This window comes from Poecilia formosa, unplaced genomic scaffold (assembly GCF_000485575.1).
Source record: "Poecilia formosa unplaced genomic scaffold, Poecilia_formosa-5.1.2 Scaffold95, whole genome shotgun sequence".
Lineage (NCBI taxonomy): Eukaryota > Metazoa > Chordata > Actinopteri > Cyprinodontiformes > Poeciliidae > Poecilia > Poecilia formosa.
In genome coordinates, this window is record NW_006800034.1 from 206,805 (window position 1) to 225,232 (window position 18,428).

An 18,428-nucleotide genomic window follows, 5' to 3' on the forward strand; every position below is an offset into this window, starting at 1 on the left:
AAAAAAAAAAAAAAAAAAGACAACGCAGTGGAAGAATGCATATTTAACACAGTAATCACCCCTCCCCTCCCCGATATTCTGTACATTTAAACAACAAGTAACATCACAATTAAAATTGTTCCCCAGAGAGGCGTAGCCGCTAGCCCCCGCACCCCTCTGAGAGTTCGAACAGATATTGAATGATTGGTTCGCAGGCTCGTATTTAATACAAATAAAGAAGAAGAACCAACTCTTTCAGGAAAAAGGGCTTGTCGAATAACCTAGCCTACCTATTTTATATTTGTCTGTAAAACGTTTCGAAAGTGAAGTAGATTAGTTTTCTTCCTGTTTGCACTGTTTTATCGCTACAAAAGAAAAAACTCAGACAAAAGAAACAAAATTCATAAAAATTTTGGCAGATTCACAAAGCTATACTACAGCTCATTGTACTTTATAATAATTAGATTTTTTTTGATAATGAGGGGTCAAATATTGACCAATGAACTTCAATAAAACAAAAAAAAAAAACACAACTAAAAATTTCAAAGCCTTTGTGGCAAAGAAAAAAAGACAAAATTGACTGAAAGTGAAATAGAGCAAAGAGAAAACCTAGAAAGTGTGTGTGAGAAGAAGGAAGGTAGATTATTCTATAGACTTGGTCACTAGCGACAGAGGCTGGGGGGCCGTGGAGGGGAGGAGCGAGTGGGAATGACACAGCGAAGCTGACGGCCGGATCATGACGGACGCCACGGAGGAGCCCGGCTGCCGCGAGGACGAGACGTCACTGTGCTCCAGAGCGCCGTTGTGGGAGGAGGCGCCGCCGGGCGTCTTGCTGGCGGCGGCCGCCGAATTTTCCAGCTGAACCAAAGATGGCGGTGGGGGCCCAGCCAGGAGGTGCGGGTGGTGGAGTGGCTGATGGGCCGGTTTCATAGTCAGTGAGAGAGGTTGCATTTGTTCAGTGTGAGGTTTGGACTCTTTCGGAGAGGGGGAGGGAACCACGGAGGAGGGAGAGGATGGGGGGGAGTCTAGTAAGCTTCCGTCCGTAGAGGGAGGACTGGCACAGCTGCCTTCACCTTGGATGTAGCGAATGCACTTTTTTTTTCTCCTGAGGGACAAGGTGAGAGAAAGACACTTTCAGAATCGTCGGACTCTGTGTTCCTCCAGCACTGAAGCTCACTTAAATGCACCTCAGCATCACTGAGTTAACCAAACCATGTTTGGTGAAATGCGACTAATGCTGTGGTGTACTTGAGTGTCTTCATACACTTTAAGCTAAGGAAAGGTGGTAGAAATACTACACCATCGAAAACAGACATTTAGGAAAGATTACGTAGCAGGAAGCAGGAAGGAAGTGAAAAACACAAACAGGAAGGATGAACGAAGATTAAAGGTGACCAGGTTTGCTCCCTGAATTTAGCATAAACCCTTTTTCACCTAGTCCCCAAACTACACATCAGTATCCATACAATCAAGAACAAGATTGAATGTGATCTTTTAATTTGGGGAAAATGTTTTATGACTTAAGACTAAAAAACAATGGATGAAGCTGGTTGGCAATTACATATAGGGATTGTTTGCTGTAATCCAGTGGCGGCACCGCTAACGGAAAAGTTAGTTACGCTAACGCTTCTGTCCATAGAGGAACGACTGCCTTCACCTTGTGTCCTCCTCAGAGGAACAAGGTGGGAGAAAAACATTTTCAGGATATTTTCAGTTCCACAAATGCTAAGGCACGACACCAACACGGTATCTACTGGAAGCTAATGCTAAGGCGCTAACTTCAATTCAAAACGTCTCTGCCCTTCAAAGACTACAACCATTTAGCGCCAATGTAATTTTGACATTATAATTTGCATATTCTATAATGCTCTTAGACATTGTATTTGTGTTTACAACTTGTTCTCTCCTGTCCGTGTTTTATTTTGTTCCTGTTTCTTGTTTGAGGAAACAGAACTGCTGAGTAAATGGTCTCCAACCACTTCAAAATAAGAGCATGAATAGAAACGTCTATTTGAATTCTTAACAGTCCAAAATTTCAACACAGATGTTCAATTTTATACAAAACAGCCACGTAAATTAGCGCTTAAGAATTTATCTAAAAAAAAAAAAATTATAGAAAGCTAAGTGCTAACAGTTTTCAAAGTTAGCAACGCTAAACAGAAAATTAGCTCTGCTGTTAGTACATTAGCGGTTATGTAGGGTTATAAAAAGCATATGAGTGATGATCTTTTAAATCTAATATTCCTTTACATTTTTTTTTATAATATTTTGATAACTACAGTCATTCTGGTGAGCAAAAAACTCCTTATTACCAGTTGAGAGTAAGACCAGGAACCTGGGTTTGGCTTTAAACTGGATTAGCCTCTTATCTAGTCTTCGTCTTAAAGGATCCACTCACCAAAGAAACAACCGAAAAAAGTCGACACTATCCTCGCTGCCCTAAATCTGGCCTACAGACACAAATACGAGTTTAGGGGTCAAGGCATCGTGTTTAGATTCCTGCCCGAGGTCGGGAACCCTCCCCCCTCGTTGCCGAGTCCCGAGGCCACGGCGGTACCGCTACGTGGAAAGCGATGTCTAAAACAACGAAGTGAGGGGGAGTCGAGAGAGTTTGGACTGCTGTATTTATCTGTGGTGGCTCTCTTGTGAAGACTGTGCTCAGATTTGGTTCAGGGGGGGGAAATCTCAGCCCACCTCATCTTTACGCTGACCCTGACAGTGACCCCTCTCCCTCAGCTCTTATCTCTATCCCAGAAGCTACGGGGCGTTTTTAAATCTTACCGGCAACAACACAGAAGGTAAAAACAGGCCGAGGTGTTTTAAAATCCAGCCGTTTGTTTGTTTAAATCACATCTTGTAATTCTGAGGAGGAAATATATATTTGTTTTATGAATGCAGAGAGCAAACCCTGGGAATGAGAAAAAAAAAAGATTACACACAGAAACCTTGACCACATGCTGAGTGAAAGACAGGCATGCAAGTAAACGGTGAGGATGGGCTTTTAGGAGCAGTCCGCACTGAAACCGCAGCTCTAGATGGGGCAGAACATCGACCGTAAATAAAAAAAACGTATCGTTTTGCTCCTACGAACACACAACGCTCTCTGTAACTGTCTGTCAAACTGCAACAAATGAGCTAATATCCATTTTTTAACAGACGTATTGATTTATAGTATGTGCCTGTGTATGCTATTGATTCTCTTTGTCTCTCGGGAAATTACATGAGATGCATCTTTTAGGAAATGGAGCCCAGAGAGAACTTTTAACCTCTCTGACTGGATCCCAGCACTTCCTCGGTCCCTCGACCTCGCGATTGCTGCTGCTCTTTCAACAGTAATGCCAGATGTTTGATAACCTGCGAGTCGGATTGAAGGGGATTACAACGGCCCAGGGGAGAGGATGGAGGTGGGAGAGTGGGATGCATGGACAGACTGGTACATAAATACATTTCTAAGACTAACTTGAGTTTGGGTGCACTGTCTCATTTATTTTAAAACAGAAAAGCAACAATTACATTTGAATTTTGCTGTTTTTTTTGTGTTTTTTTTTTTGGTAGAATATTTGCTAAAAAAAATGTATAAAAAAATTTATATTTATAAAAATGTTCATTATTTTTTTTTATAAATATTTGTAAAAATAACATATTTTAACATATAGAAATATATATAAAAACATGCTAAATTTAGTAATATTTTTTAGTATTCATAGTGAAGAATAGCTAATTTATGTTCAGTTCTTCCAGTAATATAAGAATATACAAGCTTATATTAGCTGGTTCATTAGCTAGTCTGGATGTTTCTCTGTGAAAATATATCCAAAAAGATAAATTTGTGTTTTTTTTTTCAAGCAAAAAATAAAAAAAAACGAGGAGTGTTTTTTCTGCTAGTTAACCTGCAGTTGTCAGCAACAGGTAGGGGAGGGGTACCGTGCTAATCTATCTGCCTTACAGCAGAAGAAATCTGTTAGTGCCTTTCCATGTCACCTCATTCAAAATGTATGAACTGTAGAAATATAAAAATGTATGGATTATGGAAGATTATTTGACATTTTTGCAATTATCAAGTATTCATAAACAAAATAAAATTGTTTTTCATTGTTACTGGGTAACCTGGCATTTCCTTCCTTTCTTGTAAGCTAGATAGGTCTTTTTTTCAGCCAGCTGATGAGAAGTGTGCAGCAGCAGGTGGGAAATGGAGAGCTCTGGGTTGTGTTCCAACATTACTGATAATTTTAGTGATTTTAAAAGTAACTTTTCAAATAAAATCTTGATGCTGTTAATTTCCCCCGTCCCTGAAGGATCCAGGGACTTTTTAGACGGCTGACCAGCACAGCGCAGCAATAGGTGAGGGAGGGGCTCTAAGGTCTGGCCTTTGTCAATCATACAGAAACAATTATTAATTTTTTTTTTTTTTAAACCCGGCGTGACGGTGACGAGCTCACGGCTAGGTTTGAGCAAAAAAACGGAGAATTCGCCTTTCGTTTCACGGACTCCATTTTAATCCCGAGCCCATCCGTTCGAATGAGGAAAACAAGGAGGATGAAACACTGCGATGACCGTGGTGCAAGCGGGGAGACACAGAGAAGGGTCGTTACTTAGCAGAAACAAATACCTACCATGAAAATATCCCCAATTCAAAGACTGCTTGTGTCAGAACAGAAAGACAACAGGTAGGGACTAAGTAAGGGTTATTGAAGAGGAGTTTGGAGGAAGAAGAGGTGGAGAAGGAGGAGGAGGAAGAGGAGGAAGAGGGCACAGAAAAGAGTGTCACTGAACAGGCCCTCAGAGGAAAGCAGGGCTAAATTTGTAAGCATTACATTGCCAATTAGAACAAACACGACAGTTACGAAGGGAGGGTGTCATCAAATGCTTGGGCAGAAAATGAATTTCAACCATAATTTATGGAATCACCGCAAATTAGACAAAAAAAAAAAAAAATCCTTGATGCTGCGTTCAGATAAAGTCGGTTGTGAAATTCATTTTCTGCCTCTGGGCTTGAACTGAGTTCAACAAGAAAAAAAAAAAAAGAAAAAAAAAAGTAGCTGAGCAGGAATTTTATAGGAGCAGGAAAAAAAAAAGAGATTTCCATCTGTCAGCACGTGTTTTAGGAAGACATTGGAGCCAATTAACGAAGGAGGAAGATGCTCAGCGCGGATGTCTTCCTCTCGGTTGGACTACAGCAGTTATACCTGCATGGTTTGCACCATAAACTCAGCTGGTCAAGCCCGAACAAGGCACGACACTTCTTTGGGGTATTTGCATCTGTTAGCCAAAGAGGTAGACACAAACAGACAAAAAAGGAACAAAAAAGGAACAAAAAAAGAAAATGTACATGTCATTACACAGACAAAAAAAAACATAGCCAGGGCTTAGATTTAGGCTGGCAACACTAGGATAACCTCCATTTGGACCAAACTATTGGACTTCAGATCCTCCAAGCCTCGACCTGCCAGTTTTTGGCTTACAATGTGTTCTGCAGTAACCTCCCCGCTCCCCTCCCCCTTTGAGTATTTATTTGTACGTTCATGCAAACACGTCATTCGTCTGAAACAAACATTCACGTTATTCCCCCAAACAGGAAGCAAGAACCCCGAGAGAGAGAAAGAGACCGGCAGGGCGTGGCTGGAGGAAGCTGGGTGGGTCACAATAGCCCGGCGGGACAGACAGGGAGGAAGGCGCAGAGGGAAATAAAACGAGCAGCGAGAGAGCAAGAGGAGGCATTCCCAGCGTTCACACGTCCCCAGCCTTCACCTTGGCCCTGGCCAGTGCAAGCACACACCATACACACCTGCACGGGCCACACCAGTTATTCTGTTGGTCGAGCCCAAAGCGCGCTCGACACTTCTTAGGAGCGCTCAGGTCTGATGCCACAACAGGGAAGGGGAAGCCAGCAGAGGAGGAGGAGGAAGAAGAGAACCGAAACCAGTAAAACAAGAGAGTCAGGAGAAAGGAGAAAAAAAAAAAAAGACAGAAAACCGGTGAATCTGTGAAGCTAAGCAGTGGCTCCAAAACCCCACAAGGCCATTATCAAATATGCATAAAGTCAATTACATTGTACCAGAAATTAGTAGAATCCAAAAGCATGCAAGCTATCAAGTCATATTACAGAAGCAATCCCTTCAAAAGTCGTAAAACATAAACTCTGAGGGAAGTTAAAGCAGATTTTAGGATAGGTCTTAGATTAAAAAGGATAAAAACAAAAATAAATGCAGGTTGGATTAATTTGCTGTTAGATGCTACCAGTTTTAATCTGCAGGTGGCAAAACTAGACAGTGGGAGCAGTGAGACTTGGCTCCAGCCAGGGGAAGGATTAACAACAGGCTGGATCTTCAAGAGAGAAGCTCATCTTTAGACCTGGAATCAAACAGTTTGACCGGTTTCAAAAAAGCACAAGCAGCACAAAGTCACAAAGGGTCTATCCATCCATAAAGCAGGCATGGAGTGATCTAAAACCCAAAAATCCTTCTTACTACTGCCAAATAATACATTCGTTACTGCAATTCTAACAATCCTGCATATACTGAAGCAGAAATATTCAATAAAATACCTTTGGAATATTACATCTTTTTGTCATTCAGCTCTTTACTTGCATATTAATGTGAGTACTTCAAGCTGACATTAGCTGATTAATTAGCTTAGCTGTTTACACAAGTATCCAGCATGAACAGAAATAGTTTTAAAAACTGGTGAGTTATCTGCAACCAGAAATATTTCCAAACAGCTGATTATTTTTTAAAAGGTAGTTTCTTGTGCAAATGAGAGAACGCGCTTGATTTTTTGGATGATTCTCTTTTCCTGGACGTCCAGAATTTTGTTTGTGGTACTAATTTGGAAATATTTGCGATACTTGTGCTTATTTATGATGGTAAATGCAACTTTTTATTACTTGTATAGATTATGGACTATAATTCGACATAAATTAAGACTGAGGCAGTTGTTTGGTACAAATAAGAAAGTTTTTGACAAGTTTTGAGGAAAAATTTGCAATAACCTCCCAATTATTAGCGCAAAAAAAAAATGTGGGGATTTGTTGATTTTGCATGAATTTCCACGATAAATCTCAAGAAACCGGAGGGACTGATTGACATAATTTGGCAGTAAATAGATAAAAGCTGCATTGATTTGATTGGTAACATAATATTTAAGCACATTTAGTGTTCAGTCTGGAAACTAGAGGGCCACATAAAAAGCTATGGCGGACCGGATTTGGCACACGGGCCTCCAGTTTGACACATGTAGAAGTATTTGGGATAATTAAAACTGCACTCTTTAAAAACTTGACGCCTATAACAAGTCCGAGCCCATTCCCAACTTTCTGAGTCATAGAAGTACAACGCTGTTTGATTCCAGGCCATGTCTGAGTCGATACGTCTTATAAAAACAGGGAGAAGGCCAAACTCATGCTGGCCTGTCGGAAAGGCAAAAAGGCAGCTAACAAAAGCACATAGATTAAGGAGGTTTACCCTGATGTCCCAAGCCTTTACTTCACAATAATAATCTATCACTTCCTCAAGCACACTGCATTGTGATTTAGCCAAAAAAATAGAAACATATGGAGATACAGCCTAGCTTAAAGAACATCGACATTTTAGGAAAAGAAAGCAGCAAACAAAGCAATAAATTAAAAAAAGCATATTTCAGAATGAAGAATTTAAGGTAAAACCCGTCCCATACACATACATTGATTTTAAAAAAGAAAAATAATCAAAGAAACAGTTAGTAATTTGATACTTAAAATGACATTAGCACCTGTAATCGGAGGGAGTGAAAGGCAAGGGTTTGGAAAATATTCTCTGTGTTCTGAAAAAAAAAGAACAGATAGAGAGGCCTTCAAGAAGAAATCCGTCACCAAAACGAGCGCAAAATACATTGATAACAAGTCGGCACAGCGTCCTCACAATATGAATCAGAAGAGGAGAGATGGATATAAAAAATAAAATAAATAAATCACAGAATTAGCAAACCTCCTTAATTTTAAGATGTAAGTGATTTGTTTTTATTTAAAAGAAGAGCATGCATGGAAGCAAGCATGAAGCACACACGCATGCACGGTTCTGGGACACACGCACACACACACACACACACACACGCACTCAGACAACAAGGCACAGTAGTGCAGTCGATCTGCAGGGCAAAGGCAATGTAAAATTATAAAAACAGGGCCAAGCACACAACTCTGCCAAAGTTAATGGCTTTCAAAATGCTTCAAGTTCTTAAAAAACACATATCAAAATACCAGGGGGCTAAGAGCCCAAGCAGGGTGGGTGAGGGGGTGTAGTGGGGGACTACAGGGGGTCATGCATATTCAGTTGTTATTAGCTAGGGAGAGCTGGGGAAAATGGGGGGGGAAGAGGAGGGAGGGGGTTTACAAGCAACTCTACCATTTAAACATTGCACTGGGTAGCATAACTATCCCGAGAAAAAAGAAAAAAAAGGCAGGCACAATATATATATATAAAAAAAACATAACAGGAAAAAAAAACAAAAAAAAAAAACAAGCTTGACTTTTATCTTGCAAGATGTCACATCTGCCTGACACATGATGGGGTTCTTCTAATATAAGAGATAATTGCAGCTCACTTACCATTGCTCTCTGCTTGCTGCTTTTCCCTTTTTCTCTTCTTCCTTTTCCCCTGTTGGTTAGCCGCCAAAAAAATAGAAAGAAAAAAAGAGATAGACACCGACAGGAACCTTAGTTATTATATAGCAGAATGCCCAAAACATGAAACAGAGAATAGGACTCATCTTTGTGTTTACTTATTTATTCATTCACTCTTTCTCTGCTGTTTATTCCCCTTTCTTGCTCTCTCTCTCTCTCTCTCTCTCTCTCTCTGCTGTTTTTGCCCTCCGGTTTGTAACAGCCACTGCAGGCCAGACAAAAATCTCCCCCTCTCTCTGTTTGCTGTCTGTTTCTCCTCTTTTCTTCTTGTAATCTTGTTCCCCCCACCCCCATATTTTCTTCTGTTAAAAGCTAGACATTTTGACACGCTTCTGCTTAGCCAGACAGATTTCTCTACAGCTGCTGGAAGGAGATTGCCCTGGTCAGCAGCATGCAGAAACTGAATAATCTGGCACTTATGTGTCAGAACAAAATGTCCAAGCTGCAAAACATCCACCATAGTCAAATAGTCAAGCTCATCCAAACACACAGTTTTGTTAACTGCATGCTGTGACCCGAAAATATATCTGTTTTTTTGATAAATAAAATAATCCAACTGCAAATAATCATGATTATAAACTCAGAAAGACGCTTGTGATACATTTGAGTCCAACTTTCCTCAGATGCTTCAGTTATAATACACGTCCACTCTGATCAGTGGACATGCCACACCAGTAGGTGGCGATAAGTTCCACCTTAACAACATAAAAATAGACAGGAAGTACATCCTAGAGATGGCGTGAGAACGTACTGGAAACCATAGTGTCTTGTTTCTCATGAGGTGTTGGGACAAGTTGAGGGAGTTACACAGAGCTCCAAACAAGCAGCAAACGAGACTTTTACGTTACTGAATCTCAAAACATGCATTCGTTGTTGGTGTAAGAATTCACTTTAGAGACACTATAGGGAAGAAAAAAAACAACACAATAAAAGGTGTAGAGGCTAAAAAAATAAAATGTATTGCAGCTTATAGTAACTTGCACCATTTATTCCCACTTTTCAAAGTGTAAAACAGGAGCTTTTTGATGAGTTGCTGCAGATATTGTCACAAATCTAAGGCCTACGTCACACATGCTTGGATATCTGGGAAAACAAATATATTTTTAAGCATTTTGGCTTTTCATTCACATGAAAACCTGTTTTTATTTGACTACACATGGGTATTTATAAAGATTCTGACCAGAGTAGAGATTTGAGAAAACTTCATATTTGTGTTTGCATGTGGAAACGGAGACGTATGGTCCAGCGCATTACAGTCTGCGGCACATAATGCGCCAATTTATTTACACACTTGATTTTACACTATTCCCAACTGATGTTCAAAGCTGACTTTGTTATGTTAACTTTGTAGTCTAATAAACTGTTTTAAAGTAGTTCAACCTACATATCTTTGTACACAAATGAACAGGAAGTTGTGGCTGTTTTGAAGCAATCTGATTGGCTGACAAGTCTTAGCTTAGTGCTACGCTGCCCCCTATGAGTTTGGCATCTTTAAAACAATGCTCTGGAGCGGATTTGTCGGGGTTCATGTCGATGAACACTTTTCTGAAACTGATTTTTTATTATTTTTTTTAAAAGATGAGGCAGAGATATTTGTATAAATACGCGGACACACATGGACTAATAAAGAATCCATGATGAATGAACAAACTAATGCAAGGATGGATGGACAGATGGATAAACAGATGCCATATAAATGGATGGAAATAGATTTTTTTTGTGCTAGCCCTTACTTATCCATACTTTGGAAATCCTTAAATTAAATTTTTTCCAGGTTGTGTCAGAACTCTGGTGTTCTTAAGAACAGACCAAAAGATTCACCAACAGGAAAAACCCACTGAATATTTGACACATTTATCACACAGCTGACAATTAGACTCCACCATGTAATAACAGGCTACACTTTAATAAGTCTGTCACATTTTAGAAACACACAAGAAGAATCTGAGGTCCTAAGCGTGTAAGAGGGAAAAGCAAAGAAACACTCTTCCTGTGAAACCAAAACAAATCAAAGGGGAGAAATCAAAGGGGAGAAAGAAGAGGCCGTTACGACTTGTAAACCTAAAAACTTACATAGTTGTCTCGTGCTGACCAGCCGGGGTACAGCTGCATGTGGAGCTGTCGCTCTTTCCTGGCCAGCTCGTAGTACTTGGCCTGCTCCTCCCGTGATAAGGCGTGCCACTGCGCATTGACAAACACGTCAGGAATTTTTATAACTGACCGCACTTCAACATTCAGGTACGACTGAGTCGCACTTTTTAACCACATTCCCCACGCCGGAACGTTTTCGAGACTTACCCTTCGCCCCAGGATCTGGTTGATAGCAGCGCTTTCTTTCAGTGTGCACTCCGCCACCACCTTGGCCCTCATCTCCTTCATGTAGAGCATGAAGGCGTTCAGAGGCTTCTTTATGTGGACCTGCTTCTTCTTCTCCTCCTCCTTTTTAGCGTCCGACTGTTTCCTAAAAAGCGGGGGCAGAAGAGGACGGGCGGAGTGAGACGGGCGCGTTGCCACGCGGGGAGAGTCGAGGACGCGGGGCGGGCTACTCACGAGCTGTTGAGTGAGCTAATGTCGCTGTGGGAGGATTCCTGCTTGACGTTGGGCGTGACGATGGCCGGGTGAGGGATGCCCGTGGTGTGCAAACTGTGGTGGGGGGGCACCATGTGTGGGGGGAATCTGGAGGACAGAAGACTGTGTAAATCGTCAGAATGGACACGGATGAAATGAGGAGATGGAGCACAAACAGCACAATGCAGATGTGGCTAAAACTGAACTTGTTTTTAAATCTTAAGATTACACAGTGTTTAGTTACTGTCATTAAAATGGAACAGAGGACAACAAAGACACAATGATATTTTAAAAGCTAGTTAAATAAAATTCAATAATAATAAAAACAAACATTTATGTATGTATATTGTTAGGTTTTTATATGACTGACCAACACAAAATAGTTGATATTTATGAAGGGGAAGTAAAATGAAGAATGTTTTTGCAAATGAAAGTGATAAAGACCCTCAGGGAGGACAATCCATCAGCAAACTTTATTACAAATAACCAGAGGTCAAATGTCATTTAAATGTTGGAGAAGTAAAAAAGACTCCATTGCCACCATCAAGCACAGCGATGGCTACATCATGATGTGGGAATGCTTTTTTTTTTTTTCAGTGCAATCACAAAAAAAAACACCTCGTGAGTGCTCAGAAAGACCTGAGCAGGACAATAAAACAAGAGTTTTTCATGTGTTAGAATGGCCTAGTCAAAGTCCAATTAACAATCCATGCTAAGTCTTGGAAATTGATTGCTCCTAATCCAATCTGACAAAGAAGAACAGCCAAAATGTCTGTGGATGTGCAAGACAGAAAAAAACTTGGAGCTGTAATTTCATACAGAGCTGATTCTCCAAAACATTAATTTGGGGAGTTTACAAATGCATGCCACACTTTTCAGATTACGCACTGCTTTGTGTCGGTCCATCCAATAAAATCCCAATAACCACACTGAAGTTTGTGATTGCTGAGGTGACGTGAAGTTTGTGGTTGAAACGGGACAAAATGTAGAAACGTGCGAGAAGCACAAAAAAACCTCCGTACTGAAAGAGAAAGGCCTAAATTCTGGATGGCAAATCTGTAGCCATTATCTCCTGCCGAGCCAATCCTGCAGAGTAGGAGAAACGCTCTAGTTATCGCTCCAGATTTTGGGTTTCCATCTGCGTTCTGCAAATTCAGCACCGTCAGCACCGCTGCCATCTTTATCTACCTCACTCTCCCACCATGGTTTCGTAATCTCCAACTGGTCCGCCACACAGAAACTCTTGTTTAAGAAACGATTTAACAGCCCGGATCCAGCCACACAGAGAGTGTGTGGAGCTAATTATCTGAGCATGTGTGCATGTATATAAATATTTTTATATCTTCATGTGTACGTTTAAAGGCCTCCACGTGACCAAACAAATTTAAGAGAAGGATGAAGGAGAAAACGAAGGAGTAACTCTTTTATTTTTTTGTTAAAGCAGCTCATTATCCGACTGTGTCTGGCTGCATGGCTCCGAGCCAGAATATAATGATGAGGATAAACTCGCCAGGAACAACTAGTTTCTGTTGGAGGCCATCTCAGGGGAGTACCACAGCTACTACCCCACCTCCTCCTCCCATCAAACTCTTTTCCTCCATTTCTCCTTTCCCCCTCTCCTCCCTTCATCCCTGACACGCCGGTGTTTGTGCCGTGTCATCGGCTGATGGGGAGCGCGGCGGCGGTGGCGGCGGCTGCACAGCGCCCATCATTAGGGCCCGCGTTTGCTCCGCTCCCTCCGTTTTCCTTTCTCTCCCTCCTTCGCTCTCTGTGCACTTGTTAAAATTTCCTCTGTTCTTCTTCTCTACTCCTCCTTGTCCCCTCGCTGCCTCCACCCTTCTCCCCTCCACCCCGCAGCCACCGCGTGGCCCAGGTTATGGTTTAAACATGACGGCCATCCCTTTGAAGCGTCCGGGGCATTATCATCGTCGTCGTCATCATCACCAAGGCTCATCAGCAGCGAGCGGCAGCCTGGACCAATTTAAGCAACATATAGCGGCAGTGGAGACCCCCACCTGCCCAGCAACCCTGGGGCTTCTACGTCTCAATCTGAAAAGGTAAGAATGGCTGTCGGGAGAGGGGGTGGAGGCGGGGTAAATGGGGGATTGGGTCACCGGCGCGGTGAGGCCGAGCGTTAGCTTAATTGCCGGTAGCCCCCTGCGCTTGTTTAATGTATAATGATGTGGCCGTTCCGCGGGAAAGAGAGGAAGGAAGCGGCATGACAGGAGGACATATCAAAGGGCCAGGCTTGATCACAAGGGACCAAATGGTCTTCACATCCACCCACCTGTCCCACATACATCCAACACACACACACACACAGCAACACAATAAGGGGGAACATGCTTTGGCTGCAACCCCATTATTAAAATAATGCATCAGATTTGCTCCTCTCTACTTCTCTGATTCCTTTCAAACCAGAATGGATCGTTTTACAGGACGACTTGTCAGCGCCGTTCCCTCAATCCCAACTCCTGACTGACCTAACAGGGTTCGTACACTTTTCCCACAGTAAAATTCAAGCACTCTTAAGGTATTTTTATAATTACAATAACTTGTGATAGGCAATAAATTGGCCCAGAAGGTATTGCGATAAACCGTAATAGTGTCATTTTGACACCATTTTCAACTGATACAATAAAGCAAGTGCATCCTCTCAACGTTCAATAAGCTACCATATAACAGTTAAACTGCAAGACAACTGAAACAACAAATAAAATGGATACCGAAGTATCTGAGACAAAAGCACCAGACTGAAGACTGTTGTCATCCAGTCCAGACACAAGAAAAAAAAAAAAAACAATCGTGCAAGTGAAATTGTCTTGCTCGTTTTAATTTATCACGCAACTAATTGATTTATTGCTGTGACAGGCCTAAATGTAAGTTTTCAAACTTTTCCAGCACCGCACTTTGGAGAAAAAAGCAGTGCTAATGAACTAAAGCAGTGAGTTTTAATTCCATATTATGCAATATTATTTAGTACTATTATTAACAATGTCTCGTGATAATATTCTACATTATGCCACAGGGAGAAAGTCCACTAAAATATGAGAACATTTTGTTTTGAAACGTCTTGCTTACACACACCTTATACATCTGACTAGTCCGAGAAAGTTATAAAAAAAATCTGTAAAAAATATTCTCGCCAAGTTTTCTTTCACTTAGCAAATAGAAATAATTTTGGTGATTCTAACTTGCCTAAAACAACAAGAAAGAAAACTGTAGGCCTTTTATTATGTTTTAATATCTGGTTTCATCTGTAAATGACCAAATTTAGGATTTTTATCAAATGCCAGTGTGTGTTTTATTACCATATTGTGCAGTTTGAATATCAAGCACTTTCAAGGACTTTATACAGAAATCAGGCACTTTCCAAACCTTAAAAACTTCAATCATTTTGAGTTTCTTCCAGCACCAGTGTGAACCCTGTGAAGAGCTGGGCTTTGGCTCATCTTCGCTCTGCTTCCAGTCAGCGGCGCTCGCTGCAGACAGACGGAGCTGCCTCAACACGCTGACCGTTTTGCTTTGCTTTGAACAAAACCAACTAGCTGAAGGCTACGTATGAAAGGAGGTTTGATACAATTAAGCCGATTGTTTTGGATGTTTTGGTCTCCTCTGGTGAGGAGTTTTTTTTTTTTTTCTCTTCGTTTTTGGAAGGGTGGAGCGATGGGCTTTAACTCTTCCCCTCCTTCTGCAGAGAACTCCCAGAGCTCTCCATCTATTCAGTTATACTAATTCAATTAGGGGCCTCATCACAGGGGCATTAGCTCTTCCCCCATGGCCAGGCCCCCTCCCCCTCTCCCACACACCCAGTCAGTATATTCAATTAGCTGCACTGGAAATAAGATGATCGCATAGTAGGGGCTGTCATTAAGGGAGCAAATTAGCAGTCGCTTAAAGCTCGGGTTGGCCGGGATGCTGCTGCCAGATGCCAACGTCCGACCAGGGTTGCCATCCGACGGACTGACTGTCTGTCTGCACCTGAAACTTGTTGGGCAAAGAAGACTGAGAGGGAAATCAGTGGACTGGTTGGCTTCCTAAGCACATGGCCGGACAGATTTATAGAGGAGTGGCAAAAGCAAATGAGGTGGATTAGCAGTGCATGCTAGCAATGCTACTTTGAAATATCTCTGCTGGCCAGACAATCGAGCTGTTAGCATCAGGAGACTGTCAGTCAGAGGCCTCTTCAGACTGCTACTGGAGATTCTTCCTGCCCACAGCATCACCATCCACAACGACTCTTTGACGGTTTAATTTACGACCACATTTAATTTCCCTTTGAAATAAATACAGTATTTTTTAATTGAACCGAATTGAATAAATTGTAATAATTGGTTGAATTCTTACAGCCAGCTGACAACCAGTGCACAGCAAGAGACGGGAGAGGGGCAGCTCTGCATTGATTTGTGAGTGAGACAAAAGTACAGAAGCCTTCCTCTGTGTTCGGCAACAAGTTGGGGAGGGGCAGCTGTTTTTACTTTGAATTATATCGAAAAGATAAAGACATTATTCGTGTACCTTGTAAGTGAGTAAAAACCAGCTGCAGTGTGCAGCAACAGGCGGAGGAGGGGAGGGGTGACGCTGTTACTGCGGCACTTTCAGCAGCATCTCAGTAAAAAGTAGGAATGGTTTTACTCATCATTTTTATGATTTTTCACGCTGTAGCTTTACAAAAAAATAAATAAAAAAAAACTGTGTATATGTTAATTCTGGCCCCTGCCTAAAAGAGGCCGTGCTTTCTCAGCTGCTGGCTCTTTGCATACATGATCCATCACTGTCACAGAGGACTAAACAAGCCGCCCCTCAGGAGCTGCTTTTCCAATTGGGCTGTAATTAAACTCAAGCTCGGCTTCAGACGAGCAACGACCAGAGGAGCCTGAAGAATCCGACCCAACGTAGAGGAAATGCATTCCTCACCAGTAAAAACACCAGCACATGTGTTCAAGATGACAAAAACACACACACACACACACACACACACACACACACAAACTCGTCTCCTCTCGCGGGAGCCCTGATGTCCACAGCGGCACTTGAACTAGACCCTAATGGGGCGGACGGAGGCGACCGGAGCTTCACATGGTGGTGTCACCTTCAAAGTGCTGCTGTTTGTTTATCTGTTTGGCTGCTTCAACTCGCAGCAAGGACATGCCCCCTCCGTTTCATTTCTGCTCTGCCTGACATGCGGCGGGGGTAAACGTTCTTCAGGGGCCTCATTAGAAAATGATAAATATAATTAATATTTGAGCATGCAAGCTGGAGCCCCTTTCCTGCACTGGAGAATTGGCCTTTTGAACACGCTGATGTTGAGCGCGAGCGTCTCCTTAAGGGAGACGTTTCTGGAAGACGTGCGCAGATAAGACGCAGACAGATGAGTGAGGAGGAAGTGAGTGTGAAGGTGTTGGCGCACTTTGGGTCTAACTCACCTTGACATGGATGCGTTGACGGTGAGCGCAGTTGGGTAGGGGTGTCTGAACCCCCCTGTCGTGATTGGATAAACAGGTTGACCTTGCCTGGGAAGAGGGGAAGAGAAGAAGAAAGCGGATAAGGTAAAGGAATAAGGTTGATGGAAGACGGGACGCCAAAGCCCCACCGCGGGCCTCTTTATTCTCATTTGATCAGGACAAAAATCGAGGGGATTGCAGAGCGCAGATCAAAGCGAGGGAAAACTCCGAACAATTTGAATGCCACAAATCTTGATAGCGGTGGCTAATTAAATTTCATAACCCTTTGCTCGGAGTCGACAGAGTGGGGCCCCGTTCCTCCCCGAGCTGGAACTAGGTGTTTTGTTGTGATAATTAAAGACGAAGCGCGGGTTCCTTTAATGGAGCCATCACGCTAATTGAGGTCTACACATCCAAAGACAAACAATAATGAATGTAAATTTATACCAAAATAAAGTGCAGCAAATCAAAGGGCGCCACGACTGCGCTCAGGGCTTCTCTCGGTATTTAGATCGCGGTGAGAAAACATTAAATTAACAGAGCTTAATTTGTAGCCTTTTGTCATATTAACAAGTGTTGACAAGAGTTACCAGGGGAGAGCCTCTGTGAGGAATTGTGGGTAAAACACAGGCAATCACAGCTCATTGCTCTAATAGGAGAAAACGCAGACATGCAAAATAGGATTTGACAGAAAAATGGAAAGTTGAGCTCGGTGAGAGTCTAAGGAAGCAGGTCCAGGAGAGATTGCGTTGGAAAATCAACTCTGGGTTTCAAAGAGGAAAACCACTTTCAGTAATGATCATAAGGGATTTAATTGTTTCCAGCGTACTGTACTGTTAACTCATAAGCCAGATGGGAAAAACAAGCTGCCCCCCAAATAATGGTATTAAAGTAACTGGATAATTTATCAATTTATCAAAGGACACAACTAAAAAAGTTTAACCTTTAATTCCAACAAATTTTTTTATATTTTAAATATTTAAAATAATTTTTAATACAATACCCCCAATGAGTCCCCCAATGTTGCTGAGACTTTTTTTTTAATTGATCATATATTCTAGACCTTCTCCTTCTCTGGGGTTAAAATATACTACTTCTCAAAATGGGAAAGGCAAGAAAACATAGTACACAAGTAAAGCAGATGTGTAACGAAAACACAACTAGCTACTCTGGTCTGAACTTACAAATAAAACAGCTGACAAACTTTGTTTTGGTCCTTCATTGCCACCATAGCTGAATGACAAACCACAACGTTCTCAAGCAGAAGTCCTCAAATTATGGTTTCATTTTAGTGCAGCTTTTTAAAGACATGCGGTGGAACATAGAGTTCTGTCATTTAGCTTTGCACATTAACACTGGGGAGGAGCAGAACTTTTATAAATGTGCTATTACGCCCCTACTTCACAGTAAAAGTCTAGGTTTTCCAAATGTAAGACTTCTAAAGACCACGATGAATACAATTTAAGACCTGTATTGTGCCAAAACTTTACAAAATAATTTAAATTTGCAATAAATTTGCACTTATTCACTTCAGGGTTTTCCCCAGTGCATTATAAGCCTGGCGGGTCACCAGGCTTTATTTGTTCCCCCACCAGGCTAAGCATTGCTTATTTTTTTTTAGTCTTTTTAAAATGTTTGCAATTTTAAGACTTTATAGTTGGTGGTCAGGTGTTAATATTTCAATAAAGTGATACTTTCAAATTTCCTGTCAACTTTTAAACATTTTTAACTCAAAAACACAATGGCTGCTGGATGACTGACCGCCCCAGCATCCAACCACC

At 41.8% G+C, this 18,428-nt stretch overlaps 1 protein-coding gene across 21 annotated transcripts in view; it reads right to left on the reverse strand.

The window, feature by feature from the left end:
* Positions 1–279: 279 nt before the first annotated feature.
* The window catches only part of tcf7l2 (transcription factor 7 like 2), a 105,973-nt gene continuing 87,824 nt past the window's right edge, over positions 280–18,428 (reverse strand). For 4 of the 21 annotated variants that reach the window (XM_007558227.2, XM_016674436.1, XM_007558232.2 and 1 more), the window contains 8 exons: positions 16,630–16,716; positions 11,186–11,326; positions 10,934–11,096; positions 10,709–10,816; positions 8,561–8,624; positions 7,726–7,776; positions 5,765–5,837; positions 280–1,084 (listed from right to left, as the gene is read on the reverse strand). In XM_007558227.2, coding sequence (XP_007558289.1) covers positions 622–1,084; positions 5,765–5,837; positions 7,726–7,776; positions 8,561–8,624; positions 10,709–10,816; positions 10,934–11,096; positions 11,186–11,326; positions 16,630–16,716 — 1,150 coding nt within the window. In that variant the 3' untranslated portion in view covers positions 280–621. Of the gene's footprint in view, positions 1,085–4,591; positions 4,654–5,165; positions 5,239–5,764; positions 5,838–7,725; positions 7,777–8,560; positions 8,625–10,708; positions 10,817–10,933; positions 11,097–11,185; positions 11,327–16,629; positions 16,717–18,428 lie in introns of those variants that run through there. The other 17 variants (XM_007558230.2, XM_016674437.1, XM_007558236.2 and 14 more) reach the window with 13 other exon arrangements.